Here is a 25,211-nt window from a genome sequence, read left to right as displayed (position 1 = left end):
CATTGAATGATGACAGTGACGGCCCTGGGGCAGCTCTGCAGAGTGCAGGGGCCGCCAGAGGGGAAACCAGGGCCCGGGCCCTCAGTTTGCCCACTTGTAAATAGAACTGCTGGTTTGGATGATCGTTATATTTTCTGTAGTCACCCAGGACCTCAAAGGGTAAGAACCCTGGCCAGTGGATGGAGCAGGTAGGGCGGGCTGAGTCCAGGAAGGTAAGGCCTCTCGTAGACACTCAGGCCGGCTCCAGGTTTGGTGGGAGGTAGGGATCTGCCTGCCTCCTGGGTGGCTTGGGATTCTCGCCTTAGCGAAGAATAAATAATAAAAGAATAATAAAAACTACACAGAGCTTCTCCTCTGTAAAGTGTTCCTTTGGAACGGTGCCTCCTTAGAAGGGAAGGAGTCTGTACAGCTTGGCCATCCCACGGCGCTCTGCCCACGCTCTGCCCTCCACTGATTCCGTGTCACATCAACAGACTGTGGCTCGACAATGAAAATAGTAACAACAGCAAGAGGAGGAGTGACCCATGGTTCCTGAGTGCATCCTGATAAGTCCTAACTCATTTAATCCTCACAACAGCTCAGTGAGGTAGGTGGCCTGAGGCCCACAGAGGAGGCATCGCATTCAAGGTCACACAGCTAACAAGTGGCAGATTCACCCCTGGGCCGCTGGTGCCGGAAGCTGCACTCTCAGCCCCCCATGGTCGTGGGAGGATGGGAGGATGAAAAAGAAGTCTCATGTAGAAGCGCCCACCACAGCGTCTGACACTGGTGCCTTTGAAAAGGGAAGAGAGACGCTCTCTCTTGCTTAGGTCTGCTCACATCCTCCTGGATATTTTGCTATTTCATTGTGAGGTTCTTTGTCTATATTTAAAAAAACAAACAGGAAGGGAAAGCTCAGATGAAAACTCAAAGTCCAGCCTGACCGGCCATCTCTCTCACATGTAAGGGGTTGGGAGGATGGAGAGTTTTCTCCTTAGTGCATCTATGGCGTCCAGCGTGGAAATGTCAACCTGGAAACCTGCTTTCTGAGTTTGGGAGCAGCTCACAGCTGATTGGAAGACAAGAGTGGGGGGTGCGGGAGCTTCCCCGCCTCTCCCCTCATTGGTACACCCCCCTCCTGCTGGGGCTCTTGCTTTTGCATTTTGCCAACATCTACTCAGCCTGCCTTTTCTTCCCCAAGTCGTGACAAACAACACCCTTGGTTACAAAGAGGAGTATCTGTAACCAATGGCAAGCACAAGCAAGTGTTTGTTACCATGTTAACCTTTGGGGGATTCTTACATTTTTTCCAGCCTCATAAAAAATTTACCCCCTGAGGTCCGGACTGCATTCAGTCTCCATAAGTTGGGTGTTTTGGCTTGTCTGCTCGCTTATTCCTTCTTAGAACCTTAGGTCGGGGGAGGTGGAATCCCAAAGAGGAAAAAGGGGCTGGAAGTCTTTGGAAGCCTCTGAGAGCTCTCGCCCCAGGGCCCTCTGCCCCTCACCGCCCAGTGGGAGTGCTGTAGGCAGTGAGCTGGAGCCTGGGGGCCGCGGGCTCTAGAAGGGGGACCTGGGACTCGACTTCAGTGCTGCTCAAGTGGCCTCCCGTCTAAGGAGTAGAAGTTGGTGCTTGAGGCAGATAGGCCGTGAGGCACAGAATATCATTGTAGAAAGGATTCTAGAAACCCCCTCATCCCACTCTAGCTTTACAAGTGAAACCCACCCTTTGCCTTGCAAGGAAGGGTAGAAGGACGTCAGGACCTCAAGTGCCCATTCTCTAAAATATCATTTGCTGTTCTTTTTCTCATTTTAAAGGCCATATGTTTAATTATATCCATTAGTCCCAGAAATCATATTCAGAAAAGTATGAAAAATGGAAGTCGCTTATAATGGTGGCCCTGCCCCTGGCCACCTGCACCCACAGCAAGCATTGCTTGTGAGCCAGCACCACCGTCCCCCGGCCCCAGACGGGGCTTCAGAATCCTCCTTAACACGTGTACAGGCAGTTGCCAACTAGAAGTGACACGAGCGCCAAAGCCTGTTGGCCACCTCTGGACAGGGATTGACACCTACGCTAAAGTGGAGGGAGGGGGCCTCTTCTGTTCACTCCTGGGGGGGTGAGTGCCTGTGTATGTGCTGGGTGTTGGGTGGCACCTGCACAGATGGGTTTTGGACACACCCTGGGCGATATTTCTGTAGGTAGCTGAGCAGGACCCAAATCTACCCAAAGGCTACAAAATCTTAGCCCCACTTTGTGTCATTCTCCATACCTACTAGCCTCTCTGCCACTGGAGTGATTTAGGAAGTTGAAGCCTTTGATAGTCCCTGAAGCCTTTATTAGAATGAAAACCCCCTTGGGAAGGGTCATACCTGAAGGTGTTCTCCACTGGAACTTCAGTTCTCTATCAAGATTCTGGCAGTGCTGCAGAGCTGGAGTCATGAGGGACAGACAGGGGCGGGAGACGCACCATGGAGAAAGGCTGGGCCGGCAGGAGGCGACAGGAGGCCCCAGGCCACCTGCTGCAGGGCCCTGAAGCATCCTTGCCCAGCACTCACTCGGTTGACCCCAATGAGGATCTCTAGAAGGGACCTGTGTGTCAGGTATGCTGATCGGCTTCTGGCTATCAGCAGGGGTGAGTGGAGGACTAACTTCATCTCCGTCCACATTTAGCCAGCGGAGTCTGTTGCAGAGAGCATCTGTCTGAGGAAGATATGATGTAATCAGAGTTTCTGTAGGAGGAGGACAGCCTTTCTGCATCTGCTCCAATTGGAGGGGCTGCCATTGGAAAGGTGCATTCTGTGCTCTTAGCATGTACGTGGGGCGAGCTTACCAAATAAGAGGACAACAGTGGGACGGTGGTGGGGAAGACACGCACGGCACTTGCTAGGTGTGGTTTATAGTGTTCGGGTCTCCTAACTGCTTTCACTTTTGATTATTCACTCTAGTTTTTTATCTTTACGCATGAAAATGAGGAATAGTTGCGTATGTGCTTTGCAACTGGCCTTTCTAGTGTGGAGTCACCCTTAACAGGAAGGAAATCTAAACAACTTAGTAGCTCCAAAACGGCTGGGTAAACGTGGCCGGGGTGCCGTCTCACCCGGGGCGGTGTGCTGTGTCGGAGGGTCCGCTGAGCTGAGAGCTCCCTGCTCTTCCTGGGCTCGCAGCGTGACAAGTGCAGCTGCCTGTGCGCCGTGGGCCCTTCTCCTGCCCGGAAGACCCGCTCCTCTGTTCCGAGACGCTTAGGTGATAGAGGTCACTCACCTCGGCCGGGGAGGGCTGCCCCACGATGGGACCTTTTACTGCCTTCCAGCCCCCCCCCAGTGCACGTCTTCGTGCTCGGTGCCCAGGGAGCTGGTGCACAGGCTAGACTGGCGCTTGGGGCGCTGTGGTGGGAGGCATGCTTCCGTGACGGGGCAGTGGCATGGGGTCAGGGGGCAACTAGGGCTCACGCTTGGGCTCCGCCCTTCAGCAGCTGGCCCGAGCTCTGTGTCTCTTCTTCCGCATCCGTACAACTTCCTTAGAAATGTGGTGCTAACGTACATGGGTCTCGAGCGCAGCTCTGGGCGCGTCACCAGCCCTAAATGAAGGTCAGTGTCCCCTCCCCATACTGGGCACCTCAAACTTCGGTATGTTGTGGAATTAAAGGATGTACCTCAGAGGCTCCCCTCCTGAAGGAATAATCTGACTGTTGTCCAGCTTGAACAGACCTGTTGGGCACGAGACAACTGGCTCTGCGTTTCTGTTCTCAAGTTCTCTGAAGCCGGGCCTCGGGGGCGGTCACCTTTGTGCCTTCTGTTCCTCAAAGGCTAAGTATTTCTTAAACATCCCTGAGTCCTTTAGAATTCAGGCATCAGCTGGGTGTCTTTCCAGTGGCCAGGGGCTGAGCCCATGGCAGCAGGTGGACCTTCCAGGCAGAGTGGCCCACGATCGCACAGGCAATGGTGTTTCTAGAGCAGGTCTCATCCGGGTAATTTGTGCTACCGATAATTTTCATACAGACTTCATCCTGAAGCTGCATGATTTAAAGCTGAGGAAAAAATAACATTGCCACGAGATGGGCGACAAGAATAGCATTTGTGTTGGAAAACAAACTGCAGTTTAAAACAGCAGACACTTGGCCGAGCTCGTGCTGCTGTGGACAGCGGGGCACTGGTGCCCGGAGGTGGGTTTGCTCAGGTGATGGTGGAGCTCCCGGTGAAGGGAGAGGGCTCGGGCCCAGGTCGGGGTCTGCGGGCGCCCAGCCCCACCCAGATCCAGAAGGGGAAAGGAGGTCCTGGTGACACAGCCTTCACCGAGGGCCGCCCCCTGGGCCACAGCTGGCGGTCCCGCCAACACGGGCCGTCGAGGGGCGGGTCTGGGCACACACGCGCACGCCCTTAGCCTCTCTGCCTCGCTGCCACAGAGGCTGCCTCGTTCTTACACGTAGAAACATCAGGGTCATATAGGTCTTTGTGAAGTAAAATAAACGTGATTTATTCCTACTTACTGATAAATAAATAAATATCTCCCTGGGCAGCCTTTGTGGAGTTGGGCTCCGGAGTGTGGCCTGAGAGGGGAAAGGCTACCAGCAGGCCAGAGGCCAGAGTCACCCCAGCTCACTCACTGTGACTGAGACCTTCTCTGGTCCTTGTTTCCTCGCGGGAAAGTGAGGCGGATGTGCCGTCTGTCCTGGAGGCCACGGGGCGACCAGCGGGACGGGCTCAGCCTCTGCCCGCAGTGACTCCAGGGTCGCCCTCCCGCGTCCGCACCTGCAGCGTCCCGCCCATCCCCGCCCGGCCTCCACGCCGAGATGGGGGAGCCCAGGCCCGTGCTGCTTGTCTCTCACTTGCCCAGGCTTTTTCTCCCTCCCCGCCCCACCCCCTGGGGTCTGGTTCTCCATCCCAGCACCCCTTGCCTTGTCTCTTCCGTCTCTCGTCGTGCGTTCTGTCTCCCGCCAGGGTGTGGGCGGATGTGCAGGGAATTAGAGGGATCTCATCAGCATCCGGGGGCCAAGCGGCTCCTGTGGCTTCCTTTGTCCTGAGGCAGGGCCGGCACCGGCTGTCTGTCTGTCTGTGGGACGCCGCGGGGCCCTGGGATAGTGGGAACTACACCCCTGTCCTCTTGCTGCTCCTTCCGGACCCCAGCCACTCTGCAGCAACCCCTCGTCCCCAGCACTCACACACGCTCAGAGTAAATCCAGAGGGGCTGATGGTGGAAAAGAGGGAGGACGGTGTGCGGGTCTGCAGACGTGGGCTGTGTGGCCTCAAGTGACTGGCGAGTCTGTAAAAGGGGGTGATGGATCGCACCAGTGATTCTAAGCCAGGAGAGAGAGGGAGAGAGAGAGAGAGAGAGAGAGAGAGTGTGTGTGTGTCAGGGCGTTGCCTAAGAGAACCAGGGTGGGGGGCTGTCACCCATGTCCTGCAGGTCCTCCTGGGGGGGGAGTCCAGTGCCACCCACCTCCCCATCCCTGCGTGCACGGACCAGGCGGAGCCCGCTGCCCTCTGGGGAGGGGATCCTGGCAGCCAGCGGTGCCTGGATGGTAGGGGCCAGCAGAGCACGGACCAGCTGTACCCACCCACCGCCGCCCATCAGTGATCTAACGACGGTCGTGTCCACACACATCCTTGACCAGTTGCTGCTCAGGCAGGGCTGGGCCCCAGAGAGGAAGTCCAGGTTTGACCTTCCGAGGCCCACTGTCTGGGGGCAGGTTGCCGCGTGACCTTTACTTTCTCATTCGGGTTGGCAAGGGCCAGACCGTTTCCCTGGGGGCCTCGCAGGGCCCCTGGATTCTCCAGACTCATCCTCTCTGGCCTGTGGCTGAGGTGTTCCAGGGCTCGGGACCAGCCTGTGCCACTTGCTTCTGGTTTGTTTGCTTCTTCAGGCTCCCAGTATTTTTTCAGGGCCAAGACAGGATTCCCAAAACGGCGCATTTTCTGTGCGCGGCCCAGCGTGTGTGTCTCTTTAGCCATGTGTTTAATCTTGTGTAGGTAAGCACAAAGGTCCACATCTAGGGTCCTGAGGAATGTGAGGCCCGGGTCCCTCACCTCTTCGGATACATACACACACACGCATGCACGCACACACAGGTGCCTGGAAAGGGTCCCCGGCTCCAGGGCCTGCCCCTTTGTCTTCTCCCTCCCTCATCGGGTTCCATAACCCTAACCCTCGATGCTTTTGACCTTCTCTGTTTACTGCCCTCACATCCTAAAGAGTCATTTCCCTTTTCATTCCCTCGTTCCCTCATTCATTCATCACTCACCCAACAAGATATCTGCTGAGCACCTCCCGTGGGCCAGACAGTGTTCTAGGCGGTGAAGATGCAACAGGGAACAGAACAGACAAAGACACCCGCCCGTGGACGCTACGCGCACCGCTTCTGTTACCCTCTCTCCCGGGAGTCACCGTAAGTGACAATATCACCCTGACATCCCCGACAGCACCCTAACAATATCCACGACTTCCTGCTGGTACATCAGCAGCCAGATCCTGGCCGCGCTCCCCCCGGCCCCGCCAGCTTTCAAGGAGGGCCTGTCTCACTTCAGCAGCACACAGTTAGCTTTCTAAGAATCTACTTCAGCCACGAGAAGACCTCGCAAGGCCACGTGTGCATCAGTGGTCGGCTTCCAGCTTTCCTCCCTTTTTCCTGATCAGCCGCTGCCTCACAGCCATCCTCGTGGTCAGAGCTTCATGGCGTACGTGGAGGGTCGCAAGCAACCGCAAAGCGAGAGGGACCCACCGTGTGGGGCGTCTGTGCCCCCGTGCGCAGGGCCGCCGGGGCGAGGCTCTCCGGCGCGTCTTTCCCCGGGCCCGGTGACCTCGCACGAGTTGTCCCCGTGAGCCTGAGCCTCCACAGCTGCGAAGCGGGCGTCCCAGTGCCTCCTCGGTGGACTGTTGCAAGAGGAAGACCCTGCCAGTCACACGCTCGCTGTGGGGCTCGATGCCAAGAAGACCCTCTGCCAGCGTGTCAGGCTTTTCTGTCCTGTCAAGGGCACACTTCTTGAAGCCTAGGATGATGGCATCCTTTTCAGTGCTCCTCCCCCAGCGCCTGACGGCATGGTCTGCTTCTGTCACCTCTCATGGAGGAGGGACCAGGGTGGTCCGGGGGGTGCGGGTGAGATTGCCATGCTACCTGGAACTGGCCAGGGCTGGCAGCAAGTTGGGGACCTCAGTGGTCTCAGCTGAGGCCTCATGATCGGGAGGAGGTTGGTCTGGGGAAGGAGCCTGAGGAAGAAACAGTGTCCCGGGTGGATGGAAATCGGGCACGGACCTGATGTGATTGGGGCTGAAGAGCTGCAGTGGGTGTGGTGGCATCAGGGAAGATCTGGGAAGGGATGGGGGACATTAACTCAGCATCCGGGTGGCCCATCCTCCCTGGCCACTCTGCACAAACTGGGGCTGGAGGTGGGCAGGCCTTGGACGGTTCCTCACCAGCACGTCCCTCCCCCATCAGGTGCTACCAAAGTGGGAAAAACACTTCTGTCCTTTCTGTACCCAAGCAGAGCTTTCAAAATACAGCCTCATGTGAAAAATAGACACGGTGTCTAAATGAAACACAAAGTGTGGTCGCCAAGGCTGCTGTTCTGTCACAGCCATCTGGTAAGCGAGCTCCTGGAAGAGGGACAGGAGCCTGGGATGCGGGGTTCACGGATGCCGTCCGCAGGTGGTGAGGCAGTATTACTGGGTGTCGGGCGTGTGCGACGCACCTTAGGCTCCTGACCTACGTCGTCCCACTTCATCCTCACCCAAACCCTGAATTTCAGACTGTTGTTATCTTCCGTTTACCGGCATGGAGACTGCAGATCACCGTGCTGTAGACTGAACGTTTGTGACCCCCAAATTCATATGCTGAAACCTAACACCCAGTGTGATGCCCCCCAAATTCATATGCGGAAACCTAACGCCCAGTGTGATGGCGTTGGGAGGTGCTCAGGGCATGAGGGTGGAGCCCTCGTGATGGGATGTGTGCCTTATGAAAGAGACCCAGAGAGCTCCTTGGTCCCCTCCCCGTGTGGGAACACAGCGAGGAAACAGCCCCCTATGAACCAGAAGGCGGCCGTCACCTCGCCGGACACTGAATCTGCCTGCACTTGATCTGACCCTGCACTTCTGGCCTCCAGAACTGTGAGAAGTACATTTCTGTTGTTTGAGCCCCCTGCCTGTGGTATTCTGTTGTAGCAGCCCAAACAGACCAAGACAAAGAGGTTAAGGAATGTGCCCGAGGTCCCACGCCTGGCGAGTCATGGGGAGCTGGACCCAGTCCAGGGCCTCAACTTGGCTGGACAGCAGCCATTTCAGAATGACGATATGAGACTTTTATACGATTATTGACATTCCTCAAAATAACTTACATCATCGTCTTGTTTTGTTAGTCTTGGATGGGAGATGATACAAGTGACCAGTGAGAAGCTGAGACCCAGAGATAGAGCAGCTTCCCGGAGGTTCAGGCAGACGAGACCCTGGAGCAGGGCAGCTCCCGACCCAGCCCCAGCTCCTCCGCGTCCTTACACACACCTGCCTCCTCAGCACTAAGGAAGAGGGAAAGCCGTGTCTTGGTGCCCAAGTGTCTTAGTGGGATGAGCCTGGTCCAGGGCAGGGGGATGGGGGAGAGCATCGGGAATGAGCCTGGGGGGAGGGTGGGTGCAGGGAGAGCCTGGTCCAGGGCAGGGGGATGGGGGAGAGCGTCGGGAATGAGCCTGGGAGGAGGGTGGGTGCAGGGAGAGCCTGGTCCAGGGCGGGGGGGGGGGGGGATGGGGGAGAGCGTCGGGAATGAGCCTGGGAGGAGGGTGGGTGCAGGGAGAGCCTGGTCCAGGGCGGGGAGGGGAGCCTGGTCCAGGCTTTCTCAGTAGCGTGGGCTGGTGAAGACCACAGCACACTGGGCATGGCAGGACTCACAGACTCACAGATTGTCACAGAATAGCCTTGTTGCCTCCTGGCCTTTGGGCTACTGCCAGTAAAGGAATCACAGTGACATCTGAGTCTGCTCTGTGGCGTCCCTGTGCCGGGCACACTGTGTCATCATCACCTTGCTACTTACGCTGAGAACCAGATCTGGTCGGAGGAGTAGGAGTTCCTTGTTCTGTCTGTACAAACACGTCTGACCTGATCTCTTTTCACAAACGGAGTCCAAAGAATAGTTTGTGCACGTGAGCTCGACTGTAGAAACACCGCTGCTCCAGACAGAGAGGACACGGTCAGGGTGGGAGGTTCCGTGGGCCCAGGGGAGCGGGCACTGCCATCCTTTCTCCCCCAGGGCTCTCTTAGCTCACTGCACGTGGAGATGGTCACGGCCACCTCTGCCCAGCAGAGCGCTCCCAGGAGACCCTTCGGAGCAGGTTGACTGCAGATGGAGGAGCTCGAGTTGGCTGTCACACAGAAATCTTATGCTTTGTGTGAAATAGGCTTTCTTACGTGTGTGTATGTGCCTCATACAGTGAGTGCTTCTGAAGGTGACATGTCGGGCTCGGGTGCATGTCACTCCTTCTCTGTGTACCAGCGCTTTGTCACATGACGTCTAGTCAAGGTTCTGGATTTAGTGTCTCCATTAGCCCACAGATTAGCCTCTTTCTGTAGGGACCACACGCTGCTGTTCTATGGTCTGTTCACTATGAACAGCATCAACTTGCATTTGTTACCTGTCACTTAGCTGTGAGCAAAAGTTACACAAGGGAAGAGGCTTTAGAGCTCTCGCGTGGCCACCTGGCTGCCTTCTGCAGTGGAGACTTAGACCTCAAGTGTTTGTCAGATAGCTGGCTTGTCCTGCCTGTCAGCCACTGGGGGAAGGACAGAAGGATGCGAGAGACAGGACGATTACGTCCACCGAAGGTGAAGACCAGCTGCAGCTGGCAATGAGAACAACGGGTCTGCCTGTCTTCTGCGTTACCCATTTATGGACTGTTGTGCCTTAAGATTTCAGTGTCTCCAGTGAGAGGAATATTTTTGTGATGATGCAAGATGTTCCCATTATATATATTTTAATTAATTAATTAATTAATTAATTAATTATTTTTTTGGCTGCATTGGGTCTTTGTTGCTGCACACGAGCTTTCTCCAGTTGCAGCGAGCTGGGGCTACTCTTCGTTGCAGTGCGTGGGCTTCTCATTGCGACGGCTTCTCTTTGTTGCGGAGCATGGGCTCTAGGCGCGCGGGCTTCAGTAGTTGTGGCACGTGGGCTTAGTTGCTCCGCGGCACGTGGGATCTTCCCGGACCAGGGCTCGAACCCGTGTCCCCTGCATTGGCAGGCGGATTCTTAACCCCTGCGCCCCCAGGGAAGTCCTCCCGTTATATTTTTATACCGTTTGATTTGGCCTGGAGATAAGTTATTTTGTTATTTTTAAACTGTTAATTCAAAATATTGTGTTCCTCATATATGTCGCAAAACTGCTGACTATTTGTACCCCAAGGTGCCAGTGTATGCAAAATGCCAATCTCATCTCAAAATGAAAGCTTCAGTCTCTAAAAGTTTACGCTTTCGAAAGCACACAAAGCCAGCCATTTCTTCCAGACAGGGCAAAGGTGGGGGTCAGTGCCACATGCGGGGTGCCCGGCTGCCTTGGGTCTGGGTGGTGCAGTGGGTGGAGGGAAGGGGGAAGCCGGAGCAGCTCCTTCGGGACCGGGACCCACGCCCCAGTGGGCCTCCGGGCAGACTGGCCAGGACCGGCCATTGTCTGACTTCCACTCACTCTAGGGTGGTTATTACTCCAATTTGACTGATAAGGAAACTGAGGCACAGAGAGGTTATGTGGCCTGCCTAAGGTCACACAGCCAGTAGCTGTGGACAGGGAAGGGGGAAAAGGCATCAGAAGACGCAGAAGGGCCAGGGGGAGTTCTGCAGTGGTTTCCCTCAATTCAGGAAGGGAGGGAGGGAGGAAATTAAACCCAACAAGATCCCGAGCCAGCTCAGCCAAGCTGGGCACCTGGACGGTGTCTGTGACGCACCCCCTCCCACATCCGGTCCGTGACCAAGTGTCTCCCACCCGGGGCTCACCTGGCCACCCCAGCTTGGTGTCCTCAGGGAGGTGCAGCCAGGGGTGTGGAAGCTCTGCCCCGCCCTGCCCGCCCACTCAGGCCTCCTGTTACACACACAAGCTGCTGGCTGACCTGACCTCTGCACCGGGCGTTAGCACGGGGGGGCTGCTGTCCAGACACCAGACCCCGCCTGGGGGGCTCAGCACCGATGCTCCTCCTCCTCGGTGGGCGTGGCTTCTTCCTCCTTGCCACTCACCGTCCATCCACCCTCAGCGGGAATGTTTTGAACACACCGTGTACTGGGCTCCGAGGATGCAGGGTGATGCGACGGCCTCAACCTCTGAGGGTGGGGCAGCAGAGGCAGGCCGCAGCAAGTGTAAGTCCCTAAGAAAACCACCGTAGGCTGATGAACACAAGGAGGGAGACCCAGTGGGGGCCGAGACTGAGAAGCCCGGCACTGGTCAGCTTGCAGTTGGGTGGGCAGGAAAGCCTGCAGGTGTGGATGCTCAGTGAATCTAGAGGCCGGGAGGGCTTCGTCCCCGCAGACACGCCTGCGTCACGCAGGCCCTGTGGTGGGAAGAGATGCCAGGGCCCAGGCCTGACACCAGCTCCATGTATGAGCCGAGCACCGGCCCGGCATGGAGCATGGCCCAGGACGAGCCTGGGGGTGGGGCATGCAGGGCCCTGAACCCTGAGCGCTTGGTGAGGAACATAGCTCTGCTTTAAGTGCAGTGGGCACTCATGGGGGCGTTTTCCTTACGCAGGGAGGTACTGTGATCCGGCTTGTGTCTTTAAAATAATCTCCCTGTTGCTGTCAGTTATTTGGGGAGGGGGGATGCCTTTGCAGGAGGCTGCTTTAAACATCCAGGCCAGAGGCAGCGGCCGTGTGGGAGGGAGGGCTGCACGCGCTGGTTGGTGGGCACGGTGTGGCGGTGAGGGTGGCAGGACGTGCCGCAGGGGTGGGCGTGGGCTGCAGGAGGCGCGGGACCCACGGTGGTCCAGGTGTCTGGCCCAGGTAACCGGGGGGCTGGTGGGGAGGAGCGGAGGGCGGGGGGCGCAGTGGGGAACCTGGGGTTTCGGTCCAGACACCGTTAGCTTAAGATGTCAGCCTGTGTGCCAGTCCTGGTACCAGTGGAAGTGATCAGTGGATGTGGCCGCTTTTGGATGGAGGCTCCCGGGCTCAGGCCGTCCCCGCTGCCCCCTCACCTGTAGTCCGTGCCCAGCACACCTGCAGGGGGACCAGGGGAGGAGCCAGAGAAGCACAGGGACGGGCCGTGGCCACCCCTCCCGCTCTGTCGGGTCCCCGCCAGGTCTCAGTGATGTCAGGAGCAGCCCAGACCTCCCCCACTCTGCGGGCAGCGAGGACCCCCTGAAGTGTGGTCCGTCGTGCTCACGGTGCTTCACTGGCCTGGGCCCAGTGCCAGCCCGGGTCCCGTGCCCCTCGACGCCTCGAGCCACTCACCCTCCTCCCGGGGCCTTTGCACGAGATGTCCTCTCTGCCCGAAATACTCTGCAACGTCTGCACCCCCGCCCCACGGGGCTGATGACTTTCCACCCATAAAGCCCAGCTCACGTGGCCCCTTCAGGGAGCCTCCCGGACCCTGTCCCCAGGACCTGGACTCAGGGTCCCCTCGTGGGCACAGCCTTCCGCAGCCTGACGTCCCCGGGTCACTCTCCGTGGCCTGCGCCCCTCACCCCATCGAGAACCTCTGGGGAGGGAATACCGGTCGTACTCCTTTCTGTTCCCAGGGTCACCACGACGTTTTTCACTGAATGGTGGTTCGCTGCCACCCTCGAGTGACCGTCCCCTTTCCAAACAGAACATCTGCTTTTGTAGCCGCTGCTGAGAAGAGGGATTAGGGGTTCCTCGCATGCGGTGGGCTGGGGAGTCTCCGGGGGATGGAGTTTCACTGAGCGACTGTCAGGGCCCCCCGGGCTGCAGGCCTGCTGCCACATCCTGGGTTTGATCCCCTGGAGGCCGAGGGAACCAGGTGGGTGGTGGTGATGGGGCCTTGAAGGAGCGGCGTGGTGACACGATGGGGTGGGTGGGCGTGAGGAGGGAGGGGAGGGAGACAGTTGTGTGAGTTTATTAGCTGGACGCCAGGATAAGCCTGGGCAGGCGTCCCCGCTCCTCCCCCAGGGCCGCCCCCAGCCCCAGGTCCATGCTGCCTTTACGTTTTTGGCAGCGTGGGGTCTCCTCTCCCTCCAGAGTTGCTCCTGGCTGTGCTCTGTGACCCTCCTTTGCCCACCTCAGAGGCGGAGGGTTGCTGTGTGGTCGTGAGGACCACACACCTGGCTTGAGTTGTGTGCTCGCCGTTGCAGACAGCCACGGCCCTTGTGGTCGGATGGGACACTCGGGAGGGCGGCAGGGGCACCGTTCACAGCTGCAGCAGGGTGACTGGACCTAGGCCCGGTGGGACGCAGGTCACCTGCTCTAAGGCACTTAGAGGTGGGCGACCTTGGGCTGTGTCCTCACGCTTCTGAGCTCCTGTTTCCTCACCTGCAGGCTGGGACGTTGCTTCACAGGTCCTGAGGATCACACGGGTTAATACCCTGAAAAGCTCTTGATACACGAATCAGAAGGGAGGGAGTCTTATCTCGGCTGGGGATCTGCCCACCTCCGGGGCCTGGTTATTAAACAGATAAGAGGGTATCAGCTACTTCCCCGGTTTCTTCATTAAGCGGTTGGCCAGGCCCGAGTTTGCTGTGTGAATTCATTTTGAAATGGTCTGAGAGGCAAAATGACTTTAAACGTAACTTTTGGAAGAGAAAATTTCATTCTGCTTACTCAGCATGACGTAGCCATTAAAATGCTGGTTTTCCTCCTTCTTGAAAGCTACCCCTGAATAATGTATGGCTTCACCCACCAGAGGCTGCAAGGTTTGCGGAAGTAAAATGATTTCAGTCAGGGCGGCCGTGGAGCCGTCCTGCCGGCCTCGTTGTCTGGCCTGCCAGGGCCGGTGCCCATGGCACTGGGACCGCCTGGAGCCCTTCCAAGAAACGATGGGTGGAAGAGAATATGGTGGCCACTTTGCCCTCTGGGCCTTGGTTTCTTCTTCTGTAAAATGAGGGCAGTTAGAGCATTCTAAAGCCCTCAGCCCGCCGTCAATGGATTTCTCTGGATGATGTCTCAGTAAAGGTTACCCAGTTGTAGGGACCTCCGTAGGGCCAGGCACTGTGCTTGCTGCATCCCCTGTGTCCCCCGTTCATCCTGCCGCACGCGACAGCCTGGCAAAGCAGCTGTTACTGTGCCCGTTTTATGAACGGGAGAGATGAAGAAATCTATCCAAGGCCGTGCAGTTAGCAAGCAGTAAACTTAGGGTTGCGCCCCCCCAGATCTGTCCATCTGCATTTAAGACCTGGGATGCCGCATGTACACTGTCAGTCTTCATTTTGCTGTAGAAAAGTTGTTTTTCAGAGACTGCCTACATCAGTCGTAGAGGAAAGTTGGGGGTGGGCTGGGGGTGAGTTTAAGGTTCCAAAGAATGTGCACTGCTTTTATTAGAAGTCACTACAAGGATGCAGTAGAAGCAAAGCTTGTCTCCTTCAGGTCTCTACGTACTGTTAGCCTGGCTTACATGGAGTTGAAAGCCATGTCTCTTTAAGGATGTGTGTGTGTGTGTGTGTGTGTGTGTTTCAAAAGGCTGTCCTTGCATTTGTAAAAAAAACCGTGAGGTTTTCATTGCATTGGTGAAATTATCTAAACAAGCCCCTTCAGATTTATTTACTAATAAATGTAGAGTCACCACCTAGACAGTACCTAATAGATTGCCGTCTCACTTGAACGGAATCTTTCGGACCCCGAGTGGTGAAAGCATTCTTATTCCCAAAGTCACCTTAACTTACAAGGAGACGAGAGCCAGAGCCCCATGCCAAGCTCCTCTGTTCAGAACTCGGTGTGTCTCTGGCGGGTGCCCTCCACCCTCCTCCCCCGTGTGCCTTTCTCTTCCGATGGTGTTTCTGGTCTGCCAGATCTGTGAGGCGGGGCCGTGTGCAGGGCGCAGTGGGGAAGCAGGGCACGGGGAACGCGGGGCGGCGTGTCCTGTCGGGGGAGGACGGCTTCAGGGGGGCGCGTTCGGGCTCCTCCCGGGAGGGAGTCGGGAGGGGAGGTGGCGCTCGGGCGGAGGCCTCGAGGGGACCCAGCGGCTGTAGCAGTGGCGCTTGGCCTGCCTGCCCAGGTCCCACCCGGAAGATGCCGCCCAGCGCCAGCGCCGTGGACTTCTTCCAGCTCTTCGTCCCTGACAACGTCCTCAAGAACATGGTGGTGCAGACCAACCTGTACGCCAAGAAGTTCCAGGAGCGGTTCGGGAGCGACGGGGCCTGGGTGGACGTGACGCTGCCGGAGATGAAGGCGTTCCTGGGCTACGTGATCTCCACCAGCACCTCCCACTGCGAGTCGGTGCTCAGCATCTGGAGCGGCGGCTTCTACAGCAACCGCAGCCTCGCCCTGGTCATGAGCCAGGCCCGCTTTGAGAAGATCCTCAAGTACTTCCACGTCGTGGCCTTCCGCTCCAGCCAGACCACGCACGGCCTCTACAAGGTCCAGCCCTTCCTCGACTCCCTGCAGAATGGCTTCGACTCCGCCTTCAGGCCTTCCCAAACCCAGGTGAGGCCGCCGGCCAGGGCCAGGCCTTCAGGGGTGGCAGTGGGTCGGGGAAACGGTGGGTGGTGACCTTGGCATCCTCCCAACCTGCCTTGACCCCGAGGTCACTTCCGGGGTGTCCCTGCTTATCCCCCAGGCCACCAGCCCATGCATCCCCATCCGACCAGAGGGAGGTGATGGAGGAACAGCTCCAAACCCCATTCAGCGTTTTGCTTCGAGATGCAGTTTCCCTCCTCTTTTTCCCTCATCCTCCCTCTCCTGTTTTTTTTTTTTATAAATTTATTTATTTATTTATTTATTTTTGGCTGTGTTGGGTCTTCGTTTCTGTGCGAGGGCTTTCTCTAGTTGTGGCGAGCGGGGGCCACTCTTCATCGCGGTGCGCGGGCCTCTCACCATCGCGGCCTCTCTTGTTGCGGAGCACAGGCTCCAGACGCGCAGGCTCAATAGTTGTGGCTCACGGGCCCAGTTGCTCCGCGGCATGTGGGATCTTCCCAGACCAGGGCTCGAACCCGTGTCCCCTGCATTGGCAGGCAGACTCTCAACCACTGCGCCACCAGAGAAGCCCCTCCCTCTCCTTTGATTACACTTTTTTTCTGAACTATGGTTTGCTCAGGGTAATGTTAATTTTCTCGTGTCCTCCGAGCATGTGCTCATCTGCTGGTGGTGAAAGGAGGCGAGAGGCCTTCGGGGGGTGAAGGGAACGGGCCTGGGGTTGCAGCCGTCCTCAGGCCATCGGAGTGGCTCAGGTGCTGGGGTCCCCGGGCCCGCATGGAGAGCCGGCCGCCTTTGGACTGGAGGTGACAGAGCCCCGGCCCTGACTGTTACAGCCCCTCACCTTCCTCGCTTCCTAAATGGAGGCTGTGTTTGCTCTCAGCTCCCAAGCCCCGGCCTTCTGGTTGGCTGGGGCAATCGCATTTGGCTGTGGTGAGACAGTTTCAGAATCATCCTCAAAGTTGCCCTGCTGGTCTGGAAACTGAGGAGGTGGCTCCTTCTAGAAATTTCTCTAAGGAAAACATCAGGAGGTTCACGGCCCACATGAGCCCAGTTCCCTTTGATCTGTTCCATACGGAGACAAAATCTTACTTCTCTTTTATTTGTACATTTAAAGACCCACCCACCCACCTACTTTTCCTTGTGCTTTTCCTTAAAGGCCTTCGTCACGGGCCTCAAGTTCTTTTCGCTGTTCTCTTTGAGATCCTCTCCTAATTCCCTGTCTCACCTGCTCCGCACAGCTGGAAAGCACAGGGTTTCCGTGGGGAATATAATGTCCCGTGTCAGGTCCGCGGTCCCTGCACGGTTCTCCTGTCTCTGCTCTGCTGTCCTGTGAATGTGCCGGTCCATGAGGGTCTCCAGGTGTCTGTGATATGCCTTCTGACTCCTGGGAGGTGTTCCCTCCTCTCTGCCTTTGCAGGTTTCCCATCTCCAGGACCCCGTGTGACTCCAGGCTTCCCGAATCCCCCGACTATTTACAGGGCAACGAATGCCGTTTTGTCTTGTCACTCACCTTCCTTCTTACCAGGAAGTGGGGTCTTTGGGGACACACGCCCTGCCTTATAACAGGCCCTGCAGGACCAAGTACATGGCTGGGCTTGGTTTTTGTGTGTGTGTCACTGAATATTTGCTTGGTTGAAAATGAGCCAGACCAGAGACACATTGTCTGGGATACAAGGGGAAAAAACAATATTCTGGCCATCCTTGGCATCAAACATTTGAAGAGCTGCTGGAGAGGGCTGTGAGCTCACTAAGACCAAGCATCTTCCCAGAGCCAACCAAGCAGCTCCATGGATGATTGATATTTAACAGCCTGAAGATAAGGCTGCCCAGGGTCCTTCCAGCCCCTAGACGAGCTGTACCCATGATGACACCCATGTTTGTTGTGTGCCTGCCGTGTGCCGGCCCCGGGCGGCCTGATCCTTCTGGAACGGCAGCATCAGACACCTGAGACCTGCGTCCCGGGCGATCGCCATGCCTGTGTGTGTGTGTCCCCAGGGTCCGTTTAGCCGGTGGGCACACTGCAGCACCCACTAGCGAATTCTGAGCTGTGTGGGCTCACCCCTTCCCAGCCCCAGACATGGGTGCCGTGAGGGGGGCAGGTGTCTGGGGTGGCAGCTCTGCCCTCCTGCGTCGTACGGCTCAGATGGGTACGAGGGGAGACCCTGGAGAGACGGTCACTCTATTCTTGCCGCCCACATCTTTTCTTTGCGTCCAGTTAATGAGACTGAGAAAAGAGGGGCTGACGTGAGATTTAGTCTGGGGAAGGGCTCTCGGCTCTCTGCTCACGTTGGGGTTCCCCCCCCCACTTTGCTTTTTCTTTTTTAAATTTTACTTTGTATTTAATTTTTTTTTTTTTTAATTTATTTATGGCTGTGTTGGATCTTCGTTTCTGTGCGAGGGCTTTCTCTAGTTGTGGCAAGCGGGGGCCACTCTTCATCGTGGTGCGCGGGCCTCTCACCATCGTGGCCTCACTTGTGGAGCACAGGCTCCAGACGCGCAGGCTCAGTAACTGCGGCTCACGGGCCCAGCCGCTCCGCGGCATGTGGGATCTTCCCAGACCAGGGCACGAACCCGTGTCCCCTGCATTGGCAGGCAGACTCCCAACCACTGCGCCACCAGGGAAGCCCCTGTATTTAATTTTTATTTTTACCTTTGTATTTGCAAACTTATGTGCTCTTGTCGCTACCGTTTTCCATCCCGTGCTCTATATGTTGGTCAGGATCCCAGCAGGAAACAAATGCTGTGTTCCAGAAGGGCAGTTGCAGAGAATTGGAAGCAGGGACTGTGGACAGTCAGGGTTTAGGGGCATCACCAGGGTGGCGAACACCTGGGCTGGCAACAGCGGGAAGCCGCCGTGAGCCTGTGCCGAGGAGCGGAGCGGGGGCAGCGACGGCTGCAGCCCGATGGCGCGGGCGGGCAGGCAGGCAGGGCTCCCATCTCTTGTTCATCCCTCCCTCATGGCCAGGCGCTGGGGGCAGGGCCCTGGGGCGTGCGGTTTGTAAGAGGTTGGCCACCAGGACACAGCGCAGGGTAGGAAGGTGGAAAGGGGGTCTGGGGGGCAAACAGTACCCGGTAGAGCCCACCCACCAGACAGGAACACAAGGCAGAGGGGAAGAGTCCCTGGGATTGGCTTTCCAGTGGGCTGGTGATCACCTGGAATTTCCGCTTCCTCCCGACTCTGGGCCCCACTGAGCCAGCTCTGCGTGAGGAAGGGTCAGCCAAAGGAGGTGAGACCAGAAAGTGCAGCGTGGATTGGAGCAGGCTCGGGCCTCCCTGTGGGCTGGCGGTCCCGCCAACACGGGCCGTCGAGGGGCGGCCCTGGGCACACACGCGCACGCCCTCAGCCTCTCTGCCTCGCTGCCGCAGAGGCCGCCTCGTTCTTACACATAGAAACATCAGGGTCATATACGTCTTTGTTAAGTAAAATAAAGGAAACCCTCAAGGTTTCCCGGCTTTCCAGCTTCTCCTTCTCTGAAATCCCTGTTGGCTCTGGAACATTCCATTCAAGGAGAAGGTGCGTTTTCAAGGTGCAGTCCTCCACCCCGAGGCCTCAGGGCTCCATTGACCGGTCTTCACTCCGCTTGTTGAGACCAGTGGGAACAGTCCCCGTTCCATCCCCCAGCAGACTCGGCTCCAGGCCCCGGGGAACGGCTCTGCATCGCCGCCAAGCACACGCCGCACCTCGGCACACGGCACCCTCTGCCCTGCAGTCTCTGGAGCCTTTTTATTCCAGCAAATGTGACCCTTTGGGATGAGCTTGCAGAGTCTCCAGACTCCACCAGTAACCCCAGCAGCGGGGTGCGCCCACGCACGAGTGTCTATACACAGCTACTAAATGGGGAGACGCTGCATCTCCTCAAGCCCGGGGGCAGATTAGTTAAAGGAGGATTGGGGGAGGGATTGCGGAAGTCAATACATGGCCGCCGGGCCTCCCCTACATAACCACTGCCCCCCCAGCCTGAGCTCGTCACACCCGGGAGGGACTCAGAACACGCAGCTGGGAGACAGCAGTGCTGGCTGACGACAGCCTGGCAGAGGAGGGGGCAGTTTTCGGAGCTCTGGAGAGCGCCCTACCCCATGCTGCGCTCAGCTGTGACCCGTTCCACGTGCCTGTAATGAGGGTGGAAAAGAGGAGAAGCCATGGAAGGCCAGGCGTTCCTGCTGGCTCTTTTGCGCTGGTGAAGCATGTGATTAAATAGAGACTTGAACGGGATTCTGTGATAGGTGCAGGTGGAGTAGAGGACGTTGGCCTTCTGGAGAGCAGAGAGAGGGCCGCATCTCCCTCACTCCCCACTCCACCCGCCCGCCCCTCCATGTGTGGGACGTGGCCATCCTGCTGCAGTGGTTCCAGGTGGGCTTTGAAGGTTTGAAGAGCCGCACGGAGCCGGGCACGAGGTCAGCTTCTCCAGCCTCCCCTTCGTGAGCTCAAGGCAGGGGAGGCCGGGCTTGATGCCCCCCACTTCCAACAACAGAACACTGAAGGGGCTGGTATGCACACCTAAGACCCAACACTGCAGGGCAGTTATTTCTTAAGTGGAATTCGAGGTAACATTAATAGGAGAGCGGAAGGCCACTGTCCATCTCACACTTGGTCAGTGTTATCCCCTGTTCTGCCCTTGTCAGGCCACATTCTGACATCACCTGGGAGCTCGCTGGGAATGCAGAAACTCAGGCCCTGCCCCAAGCTTTCCGAAACAGAACCCACATTTCATAAGATTCCCAGGTGACTAGTTTGTTCATTCAAGTTGAAAGGCCCTGATGGAGAGCGGGCATTGGCACGCTTTTTCTGTCAGTGGCCAGGTATTAGACTTTGGGGGCCGTGTGGTCTGTGTTGGGACCTTGTAGCCCAAAAGCAGCCACTGACAGCACATCAGTGAGGGGCACAGCGGGTTCTGGGAAAACTTGATTTACAGCGGGCGGGGGGCCAGCCCCTGATCTGGAGTTTTGTGAAGAGTTCTTAGAATCATAGTATTTCCAGCATTCTTCATTTCAGTGAACCACACACGTACGTACCAATCCGTAAGGAAGCTTGAAATTGGATTGGAAGGGAAGTGTAGCAGGTTCCTAAAATTTACCCAGGAGTCCCCCCAAAAGCTTTAGCTTGAAGGATCAAAACTTGGGGCACCCCTGGAACCTGTTTTCATGCCATTTCTTTTTACTTTATTGTCTTGTCATTGGAAAAGTCCTGTCACCGTGCCATCGAGAAGTGGAAATAGGTGAAGTAAGTTTAAAAATTGCCTGGGGAGTCCCACGTCAGAAAGGAGGTGATGACCCAGAGGAGAGCCAGAGGCTGGGTCGTGGCAATGAGGGAACTGGGTCATTTCAGGAAGAGTTTTCAAAAAGAGAATTTTTAGCCTGGGAAAAAGAAGGTCATGGGCCAGCATGAGAGCTGTCCGGAAAACCTAAAGAACCTAAAGAATCGTGTGAAGTTGGGTCAGTAGGTTTAGGTTAGATGTAGGTCACCTTTGCGTCAGTGAACGGTTGGAGCGTCCATCAGTGGAAAGGTCTTCCTTGAAAGGAAGTGGGTGTCCCCACCGGGCCTGTCCAGCTGGAAGTCAGGACCCCTGCTGGAGGTCCCTCTCCCAAGTGAGAGTTTGGACTGAGGGCCTTAGGCCAATAATAATAACTATCATGATGATTTCCATTTACTAAATACCTGCTAAGTGCCAGTTTCTCATTTAATCCTCCCCCAAACACTGGTATAGACAAATGAGGAGACTCAGGGAGACTGAAGGGGACTCAGGATCAGAGAGGTAAAGTAACTTAGCCAAGGTCACACAGCTGGTCAAAGGCAGAGACTAGATTTGAGCCCAGACCTGAAGACCCCCCCTGAGCTCATGCTGCCTTCCATGAGAATCTCTGCTTTTTCTTTCCCGGCAGGTGCTACATGAACCCCTGATCGATGAGGACCCTGTGTTCATTGCCACGTGCACGGAGCGGGAACTGCGGAAGAGGAAAAAGCGGAAATTCAGCCTCTGGGTCCGGCAGTGCTCTTCCACCGGCTTCATCATCCAGGTGAGCCCTGGGCAGGCCCTGGAGGCTGAGGGAGGATTTGGTAACCGGTGAACTTGCCCACTTACCCTTTTCCCTGCGCCTCACTAGATGCTGCAGCTTAGGCTGGGGTGCGCTGCTCTCTTCCTCGCTGGGGCACGGGGCTAGCTGGCGCTGTCTGCTGCACGTTCTTCCTGCCCGCTCCGGCCCCCGGGGTTAAACAACAGCCGTAAACAACGATCAGGGCTCAGGCCCTTACAGTGTCAGCCAGAGGGTTCACCAGAATGGTGGGCATAGAGGTCGCTGCCATGGCTCTCGAGAGCGTGCCGTGACACCCCAGAAAGACCCCCCAGACCCCGCCGGGTCTCTGTCCTAAGGACACCTTCTTCAGAGGTCTGCAACGGCATCAGGAGCTCGGCCCTCTGAGCCAGGCTTGCCGCCCGCTCCCTGGCTGTGCCCTGAAGAGGTGGCCGGGCTCTGCTGCGGGAACAGTGTCAGACGCGGAGCTGCCGGAGCAGCAGGGTGCGGAGTGCGCGGAAGGAAGAGGGGGGGCTGGCGAAGCGGACCCCGGCTGGGCTGGTTCCTCCCGCTCAGGCCACTCGGCGGCCCCCACTGCCCTGCCCGGCTGCAGCCTCAGGCCCAAGGCGCAGGGGCTTTGCACACCTCCTCCCGCCCCCGAGCCAGGGAAGGATTCGTAGGAAGGTTCAGCTGAGCATCTCTGCGCCGCATGTGCTCGAGCCCCGGCAAGGAAGGTGCGTGTGCCCCAAGCAGCAGCCCGCCCTGCCCCGCGGGCCGGGGGGCTTCAGGTTGGGCTGGGCCCGGGCTCTCCAGCTGGGCTCACGCACAGGCTTCAGGCTGTTGCTAGACAGACCCACCCCAGAGCGGGAAACACTCCGGACGTACCGCCTGGGCCCTCCCTCCCCACACAACCCCTGCCATCGCTATAGTATCTTTTGCAGTGACACTGCCCTGGGGACAGGGGAGTCCGTTTCACTGTATATAGATGACATTCAGTCATTCTTTGAATAAATACTTACTGCTGCGTGCTGTGGCCTGCAGCATCGGGCCAGGCACCGGGGTGTGCAGTCATGGCTCTGCCTTCCCAGGGGTCTGCCTGTGCGGCTTTTGAAGGAATGTTCGCGTGTGGGTTCTGTGTGCCTCTGGCACCTCTTCCATTTTACTGTAAACTTGACGAGTAGCGAGGAGTCACGACCATTACCTGCAAAGCCCCTCTCTCTTTCTCTCTCTCTCTCTCTCTCTGTCTCTCTGTGCAGGTTCCTCCTAGTTTCTGTGAAACCTATAAAATCCCCATCTGTCAGATAAAAGGTTCGGATTGGTACCTTGAAGTTTCCTTTTATTTCTAAAACTCTCTGATCCTAGGAAGCTTTGTGCAGCTTGAGGGTTTGAATTGAGAAGTCAGGATTGAAGCTGGCAGCCCCCGGTCCCAAGCAGTCTGGCCTCCGCCGAGGCCGGGGCGACTGGAAGCCCCGTGCACGCAGGTGCTGAAGGGGTACCTACCCTTGGCTGCAGGCTGTCCCGTGGCAGGTGGAGCGAGGACTTCCGTGGCCTCCCCAGTTCGTTGGTCGAGATGGAGGTGTTTGTGGTGGCAGCAAAGCAGGGAGGGACACCTCCGTCTGAGAAGGACCCACGCGGCCTGGGGACGGTTGTCTCTTCAGCATCCTGGCCCTTGTCTTGGCCCCCCAGACCCTAATCCTGGTTAGGCAGCGGCCCAGGCAGATGCAGCCGTGGGGCGAGGGGCAGCGGGCGCCTCCCCACCCCGAGGTTTCACACCTGCATCTCCTCTGCTCTCACACCAGCCGCGAGGTACAAGGGGCAGTGGTACACACACCCGCTTCCCAGATGAGGTGGGTCAGTGCTGCTGATGTTCCGGGACCCCCTCCTCAGTCCTGAGGACCAGCTACAAGCCCAGCTCTGCTACTTCCTGTGTGAACTAAGCCGGCTCCCAAACTGTCCTGGATCTTAGTGTCCTTACCTATAGAGTGAAAGGATGGGAGGCCTTAATCAGTGAGGCCCCTTCTACTGCAACGTTCTGTAATTCTTCTCTTTTTTAACATCACCTGTGGGATGGTGTACACAAGCCCATTTTCTTCATTTTAGTTTGTCGAATAAATTCTTCTTCTAAATAACTTTCCACTGGAGAATCCCGGTTGCTGAGCCTAAAGAGGCTGTGGCCATCCTGCTGCCCAAGTGGCCCTTCGCCCCCCGCTGTCCTCCCGCTGGTAGCAGGTCTGAGGCTGGCCGATGGGAGGCCGGCAGACGTGGCGCGTGAAGGGGTCGGAAAGGGCGTGTGCACGGTTCCCCTCTGGCCTCTCTGCCCTGACCATGGGCAGATGTCCCGGCTGGATCGCTGAGTCCTGAAACCATGAACTCATAAAAGTGATCGCGGGCCACAGAGGCTTTGCTGTCGTGTGTGACATGGTAACAGAATTGCCCCGGGGCCTGCCAGTGAGGGTCTGCAAAGCTGACCAGGTAACCTTCTTCCCATTACCCTGTCATGGACACGGCTGATACCCGGAAGGGACAGGGGATTCCAGGAGAGACCCAAGGCCTGGCTTCGGCTTTATAGTGTCATTCGGCCAAGACTGTAAGGTTTGCTGACTGGACTGCATACTTCTGAGGTAGGGCCGCATAAGGGATTAGCTCCGCTCAGAAGATTCTAGATCAAGGCTTAAGTGAGGAAAAAAACATTCCAGATCGGGTAGTGGTTTCTCAAGTGGTCCCAGTAAAGGTCATTGTGAGAGCTGACCAGGAGCTCCAAGCCTCAGAAGCGGTGAGTGCTTCCTCTCAGGGCACCTGAGCGAGGAGGGAAAGCCCACAATTTGACAGACAATGCTGCTAACGGGGAGGGAGTCCAGAGGAACCCCGGTATTTTCAGTACTTTTATAGGTTCACTACTCTTGAATGCATCTGAAGGGGAATCTCAGAATCAGATGAAAGTGGTTAAGAGTCCTGGGTGATCTAACCCGTGAGGGGATGGTAGGGAGGTGTGTGGGAGAAGAGGTGAACTGTATCACCCTGAAAATTAAGGAGTTGATGTATTTCACTTCTGGGAGTGCAAGAGGGAGGGAGTAAAATGTTTCCAGGAGGAAGAAGCCATCAGAGGAGGTGCGGTCACTGCAGAGAGAGTCACACCTGCGTGGAGACGCTGTCCCGCGTGATGACGTGGCACTGCCTCGTCTGTCCTCGACTCTCTCCTCCAGCCCTCCTTCCAGAATCTCGTATGAGAGGCCTGGATCGTGGTGGGGCCGGTCCCCCACTTGGCGTTTGTAGAGCTGCCCTGCAGGCCTACTCACCACAAAAGCCCTCGGATCCAAGGTGCCTACCTTGGGGTCTCCCCCTGCGCCGAACGCTGAACACCGAGTCAGCATGTGACGATGCCAGCCTGCAGTGCTCAGGGCCGGGGAGCAACCAAATGAGGCCACGCACGCTGCCCTGGGATGGAGACTGCTGCCTGTAGGACTGGGGCCACGAGGTAATCTGGCAAACTGTCACACGAGGAGCAGTGAGGGATGAAATTTGTATGGTGTCTTGTGGGCCTGTCCTGAAGGAGCGTATCTTTTTTTTTTTTTTTATTGTGGTGAAATGTACGTAACGTGAAATTTACCTTTAAATGGCATTAAGTACATCACAGTGTTGTGCAACCATCATCACTATCCATTTCCAGAACTTTTTCATCAT

At 57.0% G+C, this 25,211-nt stretch overlaps 1 protein-coding gene across 4 annotated transcripts in view; it reads left to right on the top strand.

Annotated features, from left to right (window-relative positions):
• The window catches only part of PGBD5 (piggyBac transposable element derived 5), an 88,200-nt gene that overhangs the window by 37,362 nt on the left and 25,627 nt on the right, over positions 1-25,211 (top strand). For all 4 annotated transcript variants that reach the window (XR_009005736.1, XM_057531534.1, XM_057531533.1 and 1 more), the window contains exons 2-3: positions 15,103-15,530; positions 21,402-21,536. Coding sequence is in view for 3 of the 4 variants with exons in the window: in XM_057531534.1 (XP_057387517.1) it covers positions 15,103-15,530; positions 21,402-21,536 (563 nt within the window). In the remaining variant the exon portion in view is untranslated. The remainder of the gene's footprint in view (positions 1-15,102; positions 15,531-21,401; positions 21,537-25,211) is intronic.

This window comes from Balaenoptera acutorostrata, chromosome 16 (assembly GCF_949987535.1).
Source record: "Balaenoptera acutorostrata chromosome 16, mBalAcu1.1, whole genome shotgun sequence".
NCBI lineage: Eukaryota > Metazoa > Chordata > Mammalia > Artiodactyla > Balaenopteridae > Balaenoptera > Balaenoptera acutorostrata.
Note: the sequence above shows the minus strand (reverse complement) of the source record. Positions and strands in the feature narration are given on the sequence as shown.